Here is a 13,853-nt window from a genome sequence, read left to right as displayed (position 1 = left end):
GTGGAGAGAGATGAGTTGAACCAGATAAAAAAAAAAGAGGAAGAAGGTAAATAGTAGTGGAGGCGGCTAGGGTTTTGTTTGTGGGTTGTAAGTTTGAGATAATGTTGCTTTTATATATGTGAATATATAAGAAAAACAAAAAACTAATAAATGATAAATATAATAAAAGTAATAATAGTTTTATTGAGAAGTTGGAGTGAAAATTAGGAGTCTTGTCCAAATATTTTAATATAATATAACTATAATTTTTTAAGCAATATAACTATGTTATTTTAAAAATAATAAATTTAGAAAAGTAAAAATAAAGAGAAAATTTGAGAGAAGTGAGACTTGGGACCCGTGTTGTTATATTAGTGTGTAGATTGTGTTAAGAAGTTGGGCACCACCTATTGTGGTGCCAAATTAGTGGTGCCAAATTTAATCGTGCCTTTTAACCTTTATTCTTGTAGTGAGACCGGATCCCAACTAGAAAATCGTTTTCTAAACATGCTGCAAGGGGGAACCAGTAGACTGGTTTAGTGCACGAAACCCTAAAAACTCCACCACATGCTCAAAACTACCCAAAATAATGCAAAACTCTTTAGAGTACCTAAATATACCATAACAAACTTAAATCATGCAATAAACCCCAGCAATAACCTCAGAAACTAAAACCACCATCGATCGAAGAGCAAAAATTTAAGCTCTTAAGCTCAAACTTTGTCTAAACACACCAAAGACAACAAACCAAACTTAATTCAGCTCAAATAACATCAAAATAACTTCTAAAAATCATAACCAAACTCGAACTAAACCTACAACAACCCAACTCAAAAATCTTCCATGAAAACCTAACTTTCAAGCTTAAATTCAAAGAGACAAAGAGGGGAAATCTTACCTCACAAATTACTAAAGTTACAGCTGCTAAATTTCTCTACAATTGGTCTAAAATGGAGATGGAAACTGTTGGATTCCTTTAGTTCTTAGTGGCCGACTCTATGGAGAGAGAGAAAGACAATATCTATTCTTTGATTTCATTTTAATTTTTTTAAGTAAATCCTTAATCTAATTCAGCATAACCCAAATTCACTGAAGACAAACTAGGTATTACCATTAACATCCCAAATAATATCACAATAAAAAGCTAACATGAAATGACCTAAATACCGTTTTCTTCACTAAAAGAAATCTTAAAACCTAGGAGTATTATGGTGCAAAACCAAAACCCCGAACACTCCTGATATTTTAAATATCTAACTAAATCACCCCACTATTTCTAAGATACTAAATCAGTTCTAAGTGACTCTATAGGCCAAACATCGCATTCCACTGTTACCGAGCATAAAACATGAAATTCATAAAACTTTACATATACATAATTATTAATGCACCTAGCATCCAAATATATTTCCGTAATTGAGAAAATATTTTCTTAAGGCCTATTTCTGCCAATAAGTCTTAATTTCTACTAAGAGACACAAAATCACATAATAATAATTAAATCTCTTAATTATCTACTAATTAATTTTTATGATTTAACTATGCGGTTATTACACTAAAATTCTTGTCTATTTTAGAATTTATGGAGTTTTTTTTTTTTGTTTTCAAAACTCAATTTATGTAGTACTAACTGATAATTTTTTTTTTTTTAATAAAAAGTCCAATTTCAATTTTTTGTCCAACACCTTTGGACCAGCCCCATATATATAAATAATATATATATATATATATATATATATATATAAAAAATGTTGAACATGAAAATTTGATGATTATAAGGTGAAGGTGAATCATGCAACGTTTACGGAGTTCATAATATAGACATATGACTACATAAATAATTTTTTGAACGTCTAATATTTAAAGGAATTAATATATATACATCTTAAAGTGTAGTCTCCCTCCAAATGTAAAGTAGCCTTAGTTTTCTCGAGAGAATAGAATATTTTGTGTAATCTAAGATTAATATGTAGACTTGAAGTGATGCAATGCGAAGCATATTAATTTGGTTTAGTGTTTTACATCTAAAATAATATACTGTATATACTATATAAGAAAAATGTGGTGTTTTGAGATACAAGTGTTGGGAATACTTAGCTTTATTATTAGTCTCTTAACGTTATCCAGTACTGCTAGTTACTCCTCCACACTACAACCCAAAGTTGATACCAAAACGATCAATTCCCACATGATCAAGACCATACAGGTACATATAAATACTAATATATATATATATATATATATATGTTACAAATTCATATATATACATACATCAAAATATGTAACAGACATACAAAATATATTTCAGATGGACTATAATAATCACAATATTTTTTATCCATAAATGTATTTAACATGTTTCTGTAATATTTTTGGCCCAAATATAAATATTTTCATTTTTAATTCGATTAGTCTAGCGCTTGGTAGACAAATTTGTTAACTATAACTATACTTTTAATTTGGTGTATATTTGTGCGTGGAGAGTGAAGATGGAGATATCATTGACTGCATTGATTTGTACAAGCAGCCAGCATTCGATCATCCCGCCCTACGTAATCACACCATCCAGGTACGTATGTACCTTATTTATTAATTAATCTAGCTATTTTATAGTTAATAAATAATATGGGAATATTATATATTATTATGTATATATAAATATATATATTTAACCGAAATTACTTTATATATTATTTTTTTAATTTTTTTTTAAAATTTATAGTTTGAGTTTCTTAAATGGTTGCAGCACTAGTTGCAATAGGGGTTTCTATACGATTTTTTGTTGCAATTTAAGTTGCAACGCTAGTTGTAATAGAAATTTTTATGTAGAATTCTAAAAAATGAAAAAAAAAAAAAAAGTGTAAAAATAAAAAATTTATTATATTTAATGTTAAAATATTAATGTTTTGGGAGTCCCCATTATATTAATGTTAAAATATTGTTAATATTCAGATGGCACCCAGCTATAATAAGGCCGCAGAGAGAAATGATGATGATATTAATAATAGGGAAATAAGAATTAGTCAAGTATGGAAAAGAAGTGGAATGAGTTGTCCAAAGGGAACCATTCCAGTTCGACGAGGAATAATCAACAGTAGACTTACTACAACTGCTGCTAATATTATAAGGAAAACTCCTCCACACCATTCACATAATAACAATAATTTGTCTCTTCTACAAACAAACCACTCGGTACGTACGTATTATATACTATTATTATTATTAATTAAGTCATATATAATATTAATTAACTGACTCATATGATATGAGAGATGTTTAATTATTATAATACATTTTGTATCGATCGATCAGAAGGCAATACTGCTTACAGTAGGGTATAGATATTTAGGAGCAAAAGGAGACATCAAAGTTTGTTATCCTCAAGTGGAGAAAGACGATGATTACTCCACTTCTCAAGTTACACTCTCCAATGGTGATTACTATGATTACGAAAGCGTCGAATCAGGATGGGCGGTAATTAATTAATTATTAACTCTCTTTTTTCTTATGAATTAATAATTAATTGTGTCAATTATATCATGCATGATGATAATCAGGTAAACCCGCGTCTTTATGGAGACAGACAGACTCGATTCTTTGTATATTGGACGGTAATTTATTAATAATAATTCATTATAATTAATTTGGAGAGATCGAAACATGTGTAGCCATATAGTTATTAATAATAATTTTTTATACAGAGTGATGGTTCAAAAACAAGTGGTTGCTTTGATCTAACATGCCCAGGCTTTGTTCAAACGAGCAATGAAATAGCTCTTGGCGCAGCAATCTACCCAACATCCTTCCCTCATGACCTTTCTTACGAAATAACCATTTACATTTTCAAGGTAAATAAGTTATAATAAATAGATATATAATTAATTGGTATGTCATGTGTTGTTGGTTATATATATTTTAATTATGTAGGATGCTGAAACAAGCAACTGGTGGGTGGAATACGGAAATAGGATAAAGATAGGGTATTGGCCTGGGGAGCTATTCAAAGAGCTGCGTTCGAACGCGGACAGCGTGGAGTGGGGAGGAGAGGTGTACAGCGATAGAGTGGGGCACACACCACACAGTTCCACCGCAATGGGAAATGGTAGGTTTCCTGAGGGAATGTATGGAAACTCAGGCTACATTAAGAGAATCCGAATCCATGACAACTCTCTCTACTTGAAATTCCCTGAATGGGTTGAGACTTACACTGATGAGTACAACTGCTATGATGTTGACTATGTTGGAGATTATATTGCTGACCCTGAGTTTTACTATGGTGGCCCAGGAAGAAATCCTATATGTCCTTAACAAAACAATGTCTAATAAACCCAATTATATCTACCTGTCCTCATCATCTTCTTTCTAATTTTGTCTAAACATGTACAATTAATAAAACAATCTCATCATCTCCTTAGTTCACTTCTCTGCATATTTAGAACATCTTTTTCAAAGCTGCATATTAATTTAGAACATCTTCATTCGTTTTTTTTATATTCTTTGAAAGCATCTCATTGGTTTTTAATTGGAGTTTTTTTATTTTTACATTTTAAATTAGTCTTCTTGTAATTTTACGAAATTTTACACAGAAACTCTTGTACCAACTAACGAAGCAACCAAAATCTGTATAGAAACCACCCACCGAGAAACTACCAGAACCCAAATCTTAAATTTAAAAAAAAAAAAAAAATAGTATCTAAAGTGATTTTTTTTTTTTTGAAATTTTTTTCCACATTATTTTCTTTTAATATTAATAGTTAATTTTATTTTATTTTCACTTGTTTTTTTTTTTAATCACGTATGGTTTTTTTATTTTTTTTATATAAATTTTATGTAATTTATTATTTTATAGGCATTTCTTTTATGAATATGATAAGTAAGAAAAAAAAATAAAAAAAAAATACAAATTAAAGATATATTTTAAATAAAATAGAGTGTACTTAATTTTATGAGGTGCAAATAAAAAATTAAAATCCTCTTAAATTTGGCCAACTCAACTCAGCAACAATCCACAAAGCATGTTATTTATTGTGATGACAATTGTGGTCTACTATATATGGCACGTTTAGAATTATGTCGTTTGAAACTAAAACTTGTGGATGATTGAACAGATTATTTTTAGAATTCAATGTAATTGTAAACATAGAATTCTTAGTGTTATACCTTGTAAAACTAGCACCTAAGATAGAGATTGGTTTATAAGTTTATAAAATTATAAATATGTACATTGTATAGATATCCCGATGTAATGACTACAATAGATTGTAAATGTTCAGTTGGAAGAATACAAAAGTACTTATTCATAAAAAAAAAAAAAAAAAAAACTTAATTTTATATTAAATGTTGTTATTTTATTAGACTCCATTAACAATACACATTAACAATACACGTTTCATTTTTTTTTTTCAGTCAACTAAATTAATTTTTAAAGTCTGGTAGGTCTCGCATTTATTACGTTATTATTTTACCAATATACAAAAATAACAAAAAAGTTACAAAAATACAGTTGTATAAAATTTTTACGATATATATTTATGATTTTATTTACAGAAAATATGACCTTTTTGTGTTATACTATTGTTAATTTTTTGTTGATTTTTTATTATCCATATGTTATTTTTTGTTATTGTTTTGATATTATTTTCTTCTTACTTTTACGTAGTTTTCTTGTTATTTTCGTGTTTTTTTTTAAAAAAAGATCTATAAAATGTAAAAAAAAAAAAAAATCTTTAAACGTAAAATTATAAAATTTTACAAAAAATAGTGTGTTATATAATTATCCCTATCTTTTTTTTTTTCTAACAAGAAAATTCTATTTTAAAGATATTAAAAAATTACTAGAGAAACATTTATATTTGTCACTAACAATTTCACACACATTTCACATCAAAAGTAATTTCACACAAATAATTATATTTCTCACTCTCATCTTTACAGAGTATGTTTTGTAAATTATTACTAGCACAAAATATTAAAATAAAAAGTTCTAAGATCATCTCCAATAGTAAAATTCATATTTAGTGTTAAATCTACACTAAAAAATATATTCTTTATTATTATATTATTTTATTATATAATAAGAATATTTTAATATTAAATATTTATCAAATCTAATAAATTATATTAGTAAATATTAAAATATATTATTTAATATTAAAAAATATATATACTGCGGTCTACAGTGTCCACCATTATTAGTGGAACACTGTAGAGCTCCATGAAAATATGTTGGCTTTTGCAGTGTGGTTGGAGCATTTAGAGGAAAAATAACAGTATATAGGTTTTTTGCCGTTTCATTGGAGATGGCCTAACACCATATGAAATTATCCTAAAAAAGAAAGAGTAGAGCACAAAAAATATATCCAAAAGTAAACCACAAAATTAAAATATATTTTCTTTCATAATATTGTCATAAAATCATTAGAAAAAAAAAATCACCCGTAAATAATGTTTGACATAGTACTTTTTTTTATTTTTTTAATTATTTTTTAAAATCTCCAAACACACCATAATGATTTGTAGGTAACAAATGAACCTACAAAAAAGAAAAAAAAAAATCTTGTTATTAAATAAGATTATATTCAATTATAAAAAATTAAGTAATATATAATATATATATATATATATATATATATATACTTTTCCCTTAAATTTAACACCCTTAATGTTCTTTTCATCTTTATTGATAGCAAGCCCATCATAAGCCAATAGTTTACATGTTAGTTGCTCGAGCTAGGAATTTCATTGGTATTTTTTTTTTTTTTTGTCTTAAGAATGCATCCACATTCTCCATAATTTTATTGAAACCATTTAAAGCAATGATATATATTTTTTTCATATTTTGCTGACTTTGTTGATACTTGTGTTTGCCTTCTACACATTTTTATAGCGCAATCCCAATATATCCTTATGATTCTCAAAATTGATAGGCTACAATGTGTTTGCTTTGACATTTGCATGCTTTGTCCTTTGTAATGCATATCTATCAGGAATTTTTGAATTATTATTTGTAGAAAAAACTTTCAAAGTATGTGCGCATAAAATTCTTCCAAACTCAAACTTCTTACAATTGTACACCCAAGTGTGCCATTAACAAAAATTATTCAGCCATATAATCAATTGACTCTCCATGAGGAGTGACTTTGTATTTTGTCGATATTGTCGTTTCATCAAAAATATACAAAGCACAATCATAAGCATTGCATATCTCAATTTGAAACAATTTGAATATAATTGGAATGTATATCTTTGCTTCATGTTTCAGTATTTCAGCAGGAAATGACAATAATAAGTTATTGTGAGATGTCTTAAAACCAGCTTGTAGCTCTTCGTAACGACGATCATCAATAAGCCTATTAAAATCACTACTACAATACTAGCCTTTAGAGGCAGTTTTTTCAACCCTATTTATAAAAAGGGAAGCTAAAGGGTGTGAAAATACCCGCTATGTTCGAAATTGACATTTAGAGGCGGTTTTTTGATAAAAACCGTAGGTATAAAATTGCATTATACCATTTAGAGGCGGTTGGAAATTATTTATTTATTTTTTTTTTTTCTGAACTACCCTATGGCGTCGGTTCATGCATAGGAACCGACGCCATAGGGTCGATCAGAGTATATCTTTGTTCGACCTTTCTTCTTCCTCCCCACTTCACTCAGCAACCCAGAAACTAAAAAACCAGAGACCCCATTTCTCAGCCAAAACCCTCGCCTCCACCACCTTCTCCCCACCCTATCTCCCCCATTTCTCAACCATTTCAGCCCATTTTTTTTTTTAAAATCCTCCATTTTCGATACTTAATAACATACACCTAAAAAGTTTTGATTTTTTAGCCTCTTTAAGTGTCATCCGAACCCAAATAGTAAACTTTGGGTGTGAAATCCGGCCACCCATTTTTGTTGAGAAATTGTTCAATCTCAACCTCGTTTAAGGTATAAATATTGCTTCTATTCTTATTGTATTATGCATATTGTTTTATTTTTTGTTTTTGTAAATTATTATTTGAGTTTTTTTATTTTATTAGTAATATTATTGTGTTTTATGTGTATAGTGTCGGGATTTTTTACGGTGGTCGTCCGATTGCGGTTATTAGGTAATAATTTATACCTCAATGTATAGTATATATATGTATTTGTATATTTTATTGAATATTTGTATATAATGTGTGTATATATTGTGTGTGTATATAGTGTGTGTATATTTTTTATGAAAATAAATTTTGTAATTGTATTTTATATATTTTTTGCAATATATATTTATTGTGAATAAAATGACATTGGAGGGATTTCATTAGTTTAGAAATAAAAATTTTAAAATTGAATTAGTGTGTGATATAATTTTATTTTTTTGAGATAATAGTGTGAGATATAATTGATTATATATATGTATGTATAATTTAGTAACTAAGTAACTTGTTACAATTTTTTATAACTAGTTATAAGTTATGAAATAATTAATTTTGTAATTTCGTTGTATTTCTTTATATTATAGGGGTTCGGCATAATTTTGTGTGTAGCGTATTTGGGCTTGCAATTATAGGTATATACTTTTACTAACTTTTTCTTAATATATAATTAATTATCAATGCATGTTAGTTGAGTTTGAATATCTTAAATATTCATCCGTAGTGAAGTAGGTTCTGCGAATACATGTACTGCGGTCGGATGGGTGGATTAATTTTGTATTGTTTATCTGTTTTGTTTGTTATTTTAGGCACTTGTAAAATTTTTGGGAACGTCCAATTACAGCCGTTATGCTGCCGAAATTTCGGTAGAATTAGGATAAATCTTACTAAAACCATTCATAATATAGTTAATTATAACATAGTAATAAGAAGTTAGGTCACATAAAAAATAATAATATTCACATTTATGTAAACTTTTTAATTTTACCAACATTCTAATCAACTAAACAACCTAATAACATGAACTAATGTAAAACGAAAATTTGAGTAATTTTTAGATTAATATGAATAAATTGTGTGAGAAACTTAGTTAGTTACATTGTGTAATTAGTAACTAGATATAATTAGTTACTAAATAAATTAACAAAATAAACATATAAAATCCTTCTTTTTTTATTTTTTTTTTCTTTCATTTGAGAGGTTCAATGTGGATTTTTATTTTTCAAAGAAAATAAAGAGCAAAAGTTAATTAAAAGGGGATCATATTAGTTAATACCTTTATTTCTTTACCAAAAATTTTTCCCCTCAATTTTATTTATTAAAAATATTTAATATTTTAATAACATTCTAATCAACAAAACAACCTAATAATATGAACTAATCTAAAACGAGAATTTGAGTAATTTATAAATTAATATGAATAAATTGTGAGAAACTTAATTAGTTACATTGTGTAATTAGTAACTAGCTATAAGTAGTTACTAAATACTGAATTTTTTTGGATAGGATTTTTGTTATGGATAAATCATGGATGCGTGAGGAGAGAGACACACTGCGATTTCAAGTAGGGTTCGATGCATTTTTAGAGTTTGCCTTAAAGAATTCTACAAATCACGATCGTATTCATTGTCCGTGTGTAGATTGTTGTAATGTATCTAAAGGGAATATTACAATGATTAAGGACCATGTGTATTTACGAGGTTTCAATAGAAGTTATACTAATTGGTATTACTATGGCGAACATTTACCTAATGATCCATATCCATTAGGAAAGCGGGGGGTAGATGATATCGAGGGTAATGATTTCGATGATTATCCATTGGACTTGCTTAACGAAGCACAGGAGGAATTTCTTAATGATCCTGAGAAATTCGATAATTTTCTTAGTGATGCTGATAAACCTCTGTTCGATGGTTGTAAAAAACTAAGATTACCAACAATGGTAAAGTTTTACAACATAAAAGCAGAAAATGGAGTGAGCGATAAATGTTTTACTCAATTTTTAGCTGCTTTTAAAGATATCTTACCATTTGCCAACTGCTTTCCGGAATCTACTTATGAAGTGAAAAAAACGTTAAATTCTATAGGATTGAAGTATGAAAAAATTCATGCATGTCCGAACGATTGCATTTTATATCGTAAGGAATATGCAGACATGAATTATTGCCCGACTTGCAGTTTATCCCGCCATAAAGTAAATAAGAGTAAGGAGAATAGGAAACTTATCCCCCAAAAAGTGATGTGGTACATGCCTTTGATTCCGCGACTGAAACGATTATATCGTAGTGCAGAACATTCTAAAAATTTGATTTGGCATGAGACCAAGAGAGTGAAAGATGGAAAACTTAGACATCCTGCAGATTCCCAAGCTTGGAAAAAAGTAAACTACATAAATCCTGAATTCAAATCTGAACCAAGACACATTCGTCTCGGTACGTACGCGGATGGAGTAAATCCACATAGATCTCTAAGTAGTCGTCATAGTTCATGGCCTGTCTTCCTAGTTATGTACAATCTTCCTCCCTGGTTAGTGATGAAGAGGAAATTTAACATGCTTTCTTTAATGATATCAGGCCCGCAACAACCTGGACATAATATCGATGTATATTTGGAACCATTGATTGACGATTTAATAGAATTGTATGAGAACGGGGTTTAGGTCTATGATGGTTTTAAAAAAGAATTTTTTAATCTGAAAGCTGTGTTGTTGTGGACTGTCAGTGATTTCCCTGCTTATAGTAATTTATCAGGCTTAAGCACAAAAGGTTACGAAGGTTGTCCGATTTGTTGCACTAACACATCGGCTCGTCGCTTGGCAAATGGACACAAGATGTGTTATATGGGTCACAGACGGTACTTGCCAGCAAATCACCCTGATAGACGGAAGAAGAAAGCATTCGATGGTACTGAAGAGGGTGATATGGCTCCTTTGCCACTGTCTGGGGAACAAATTCTCCAACAAGTTCAACTTGTAGATTTTAAGTATGGAAAGACGCAAAAAAATAAAAAAACTAATGGTTGTTTTCAAAGAAAGTCAATCTTCTTTCGTCTTCCATATTGGAAAAGTCTACTAGTTCGACATTGTTTGGATGTCATGCATATTGAAAAAAATGTGTGTGAGAGTATTATTGGTACGTTACTTGATATTCCCGGCAAAACTAAGGACGGTCTAAATAGTCGTTTAGATCTCGTTGAAATGGGTATACGACAATCTCTGGCACCTGAGAAGAAAGGTGAACGTTTATATTTGCCTCCTGCTTGTTTCACTTTGTCCAAAAAAGAGAAACAAAGAGTTTGCAAATCACTTGCAAATATGAAAGTACCCGATGGTTACTCGTCTAGCATCAAAAACTTGGTGAATGAGACTGAATTGAAACTAATGGGTCTGAAATCACATGATTGTCATGCGTTAATGCAACATCTACTTCCAATTGCCATTAGATCAGTCTTCCCAAAAAATGTTCGAGAGTGTTTGACACATGTTTGCATTTTCTTTAATAGGCTGTGCGGGAAGGAATTAGAATTGGATAAGTTAGATGCATTACATGAACATGTAGTCAAAACATTGTGCAACCTGGAAAAGTTTTTTCCGCCATCTTTTTTTGACATCATGATCCATTTAATGGTTCATCTAGTGAGAGAAGCAAGGCTGTGTGGGCCGGTGTGGGCGAGATGGATGTATCCATTTGAAAGAAATATGAAGGTACTTAAAAGTTATGTGCGTAACCACTATCGGCCAGAAGCATGTATGGTTGAGTGCTACATATCTGAAGAGGCTGTGGAATTTTGTTCAGAGTACATGGCTGGAGTTGAGGCAATAGGAATTAGCAAACCAAGAACTGACCCAGATGATGTTGATAGAGGATTAAGGGGCAAAGGGACAATGGTGACAGTGTCCAAGCTTGAACTAGATCAAGCTCAATTAGTCGTGATGAACAATAACGCAGAGGTTCAACCATATATAACGTAAGTACCTTTTGTTTGATTAACATTACTTAAGTCACGATGAACAATAACTTGATTTATCTTACTTGTTTTACAGTGACCATATGGAGCTGTTACAATCAATGGTTCCAAGAAATCAAAAAAATAAACAAAAATGGGTTGCAGACCAACATCGTCAAACTTTCATTGGGTGGTTAAGGAATACCATTATATCAAAGTTGAACGAACCGACTCATGGAGTATCTGATGTGTTGAGTCGTATTGCCCTTGGACCAACTTTTGCGGTTGCAAAGCATGAAGCGTACATTGTAAGGGGTAAACGTTTTCATACAAAGTCAAGAGATGATGCTCGAGAGGTTCAAAATAGTGGTATACGTATCGTCGCAGAAACTATGCACTTTGCAAGTGCAAAAGATAGAAACCTTGTTTTAGGTACTATGACGTATTACGGGGTCATTGAAGAAATATGGGAGCTCAATTATTTTGCGTTCCGAATTCCACTTTTTAAGTGTTCTTGGGTTGACAACAACGTTGGAGTAAAAACTGACGAGCTTGGTTTTACTTTGGTTGATTTAAGTAAGAGAGGAAGCAAGAATGATCCATTCATCATGGCTAGCCAAGCAGCTCAAGTTTTTTACATTTCTGATCCGGCTAATGATAAATGGTCTATTGTTTTATCGACACCAGAGAGGAGGTTCTTAGAGACTGAAGAGGATGAGGAGAATGCTGACTTATGTTACGATGACTTCATTGTTGGACAACCAATTCATGAGCAACTTATGGGAATTGATCGTAACATTGAGGAAGATGACGCTGAATACATTAGAAACGATATCAATGAGGGAATATGGGTCAATTGTGATTCAGGCAAACATAAACAAAAAAAGAAAAGAAAACATGTCTAATTGGTAACTTGATATATAGCTTACTTTATATTGTGGTTGTGAATGGTCTTGAATACTTAACAATTTGTTTATGCTTTTAATATTTCATATACACTACTTGTTATATATATAGATAACTTTGAAGTTTGTTTGTTAATGGTGTAGACATGACGAACTCGGAATCAGGATCTGATTCGGGAGCAGAAAATGAGTGTCCAACCACAATACCTACACGAGGGCCGACGCAAATGAATGAAATATCCAAACTAATGGATCAGGGCAAAAGAGTGGCCCTCGAAGTTAATGATAAAGGTCAATACTGTGGAAAAAGCTATGCGAAGCTCGTATCCACTCTAGGAGTCAGATGTCGGCAGACAATAGGGTTGGCTTATAAAAACTGGAAAGAAGTCAACCAGACTCTGAAAAATAAAGTTTGGAAAGACATTCAGGTAAGCTATTATTTGTTAGAATTTTGATTTGTTTTTCTATTACTCCAAATGTTGACTCTAATCGTGTTTGTTTTCCTTCAAAACAGACGGGGTTCATTGTGCCGGACACCTTCAAACATGATTGTCTCATCATAGCTGGGAAGTTAATGAAAGACTTCAAGAATAGGATGACAAAAGACATCATAATGCCCGCGTTGAAAGAGAATGATCTGGGACGACTAGCACAAGTCCCTGAAAAGCACCCGGAGATCGACGCTGCTGATTGGTGCAAATTTGTTGAAAGTCGACTAACTCCTGAATTTCTGGTACGCTAATTATATTAACACTAAGATAAACTCTTAAATACAAGTACATGTATCTAATGCAACTTATGGGCATTGTAAGAATTGAGTAAGGTGCAACGTGAACGTTCCTCAAAAATTCAATCCAGACATCGAAGTGGTCGGAGTGGAATGGTGAACGTACGGGAAGCTGTGGTAAGTAATACTTAAAATTTAATGTGCTATAATGTGCTATACAATTTAATTGGTACTCATTTCATTGTTATAACGTTATGTAGAAAAAGGACCTCGAAGTTGCAGATCCTCCCCGCCACCGTGTTTGGATTAAATCTCGCACCAAGAGTAGAAAACTTGTCACTGATTACGACAAGGAAATTGCCGAGAAGATAGTAAGTATATATTAATCCTTAATTG

At 30.7% G+C, this 13,853-nt stretch overlaps 3 protein-coding genes across 3 annotated transcripts; all 3 read left to right on the top strand.

Annotated features, from left to right (window-relative positions):
* Positions 1 to 1,826: 1,826 nt before the first annotated feature.
* Positions 1,827 to 4,408, top strand: LOC115695130 (protein neprosin-like). The gene is made up of 7 exons (XM_030622221.2): positions 1,827 to 2,185; positions 2,462 to 2,548; positions 2,932 to 3,171; positions 3,292 to 3,453; positions 3,537 to 3,590; positions 3,681 to 3,827; positions 3,907 to 4,408. The coding sequence occupies exons 1-7, from the start codon at positions 2,039 to 2,041 to the stop codon at positions 4,285 to 4,287; spliced, it is 1,218 nt and encodes a 405-aa protein (XP_030478081.1). The 5' UTR covers positions 1,827 to 2,038; the 3' UTR covers positions 4,288 to 4,408.
* Positions 4,409 to 11,228: 6,820 nt separating this feature from the next.
* On the top strand, positions 11,229 to 12,754 carry LOC133038817 (uncharacterized). Its single transcript, XM_061117168.1, has 2 exons — positions 11,229 to 11,846; positions 11,923 to 12,754. Exons 1-2 carry the CDS (start codon positions 11,260 to 11,262, stop codon positions 12,728 to 12,730), a joined length of 1,395 nt encoding a protein of 464 aa, XP_060973151.1. The 5' UTR covers positions 11,229 to 11,259; the 3' UTR covers positions 12,731 to 12,754.
* A 132-nt stretch (positions 12,755 to 12,886) lies between these two features.
* Positions 12,887 to 13,511, top strand: LOC133039121 (uncharacterized). Its single transcript, XM_061117939.1, has 2 exons — positions 12,887 to 13,158; positions 13,245 to 13,511. Exons 1-2 carry the CDS (start codon positions 12,958 to 12,960, stop codon positions 13,470 to 13,472), a joined length of 429 nt encoding a protein of 142 aa, XP_060973922.1. The 5' UTR covers positions 12,887 to 12,957; the 3' UTR covers positions 13,473 to 13,511.
* The last annotated feature ends 342 nt before the right edge of the window (positions 13,512 to 13,853 follow it).

This window comes from Cannabis sativa, chromosome 6 (assembly GCF_029168945.1).
Source record: "Cannabis sativa cultivar Pink pepper isolate KNU-18-1 chromosome 6, ASM2916894v1, whole genome shotgun sequence".
Taxonomy (NCBI): domain Eukaryota; kingdom Viridiplantae; phylum Streptophyta; class Magnoliopsida; order Rosales; family Cannabaceae; genus Cannabis; species Cannabis sativa.
The sequence above is the reverse complement of the archived record's forward strand: the minus strand, read 5'-3'. Positions and strand labels throughout refer to the sequence as shown.

Bases quoted from the DNA above. Each gene is read 5' to 3' on its own strand.
- LOC115695130 (XM_030622221.2), top strand. From the start codon at position 2,039: ATGTGGTGTTTTGAGATACAAGTGTTGGGAATACTTAGCTTTATTATT. The intron at 2,549-2,931 runs GTACGTATGTAC...GTTAATATTCAG, and splicing joins TACGTAATCACACCATCCAG to ATGGCACCCAGCTATAATAA. The intron at 3,454-3,536 runs GTAATTAATTAA...GATGATAATCAG, and splicing joins GCGTCGAATCAGGATGGGCG to GTAAACCCGCGTCTTTATGG.
- LOC133038817 (XM_061117168.1), top strand. From the start codon at position 11,260: ATGGGTCTGAAATCACATGATTGTCATGCGTTAATGCAACATCTACTT. The intron at 11,847-11,922 runs GTAAGTACCTTT...CTTGTTTTACAG, and splicing joins GAGGTTCAACCATATATAAC to TGACCATATGGAGCTGTTAC.
- LOC133039121 (XM_061117939.1), top strand. From the start codon at position 12,958: ATGAATGAAATATCCAAACTAATGGATCAGGGCAAAAGAGTGGCCCTC. The intron at 13,159-13,244 runs GTAAGCTATTAT...CCTTCAAAACAG, and splicing joins AAGTTTGGAAAGACATTCAG to ACGGGGTTCATTGTGCCGGA.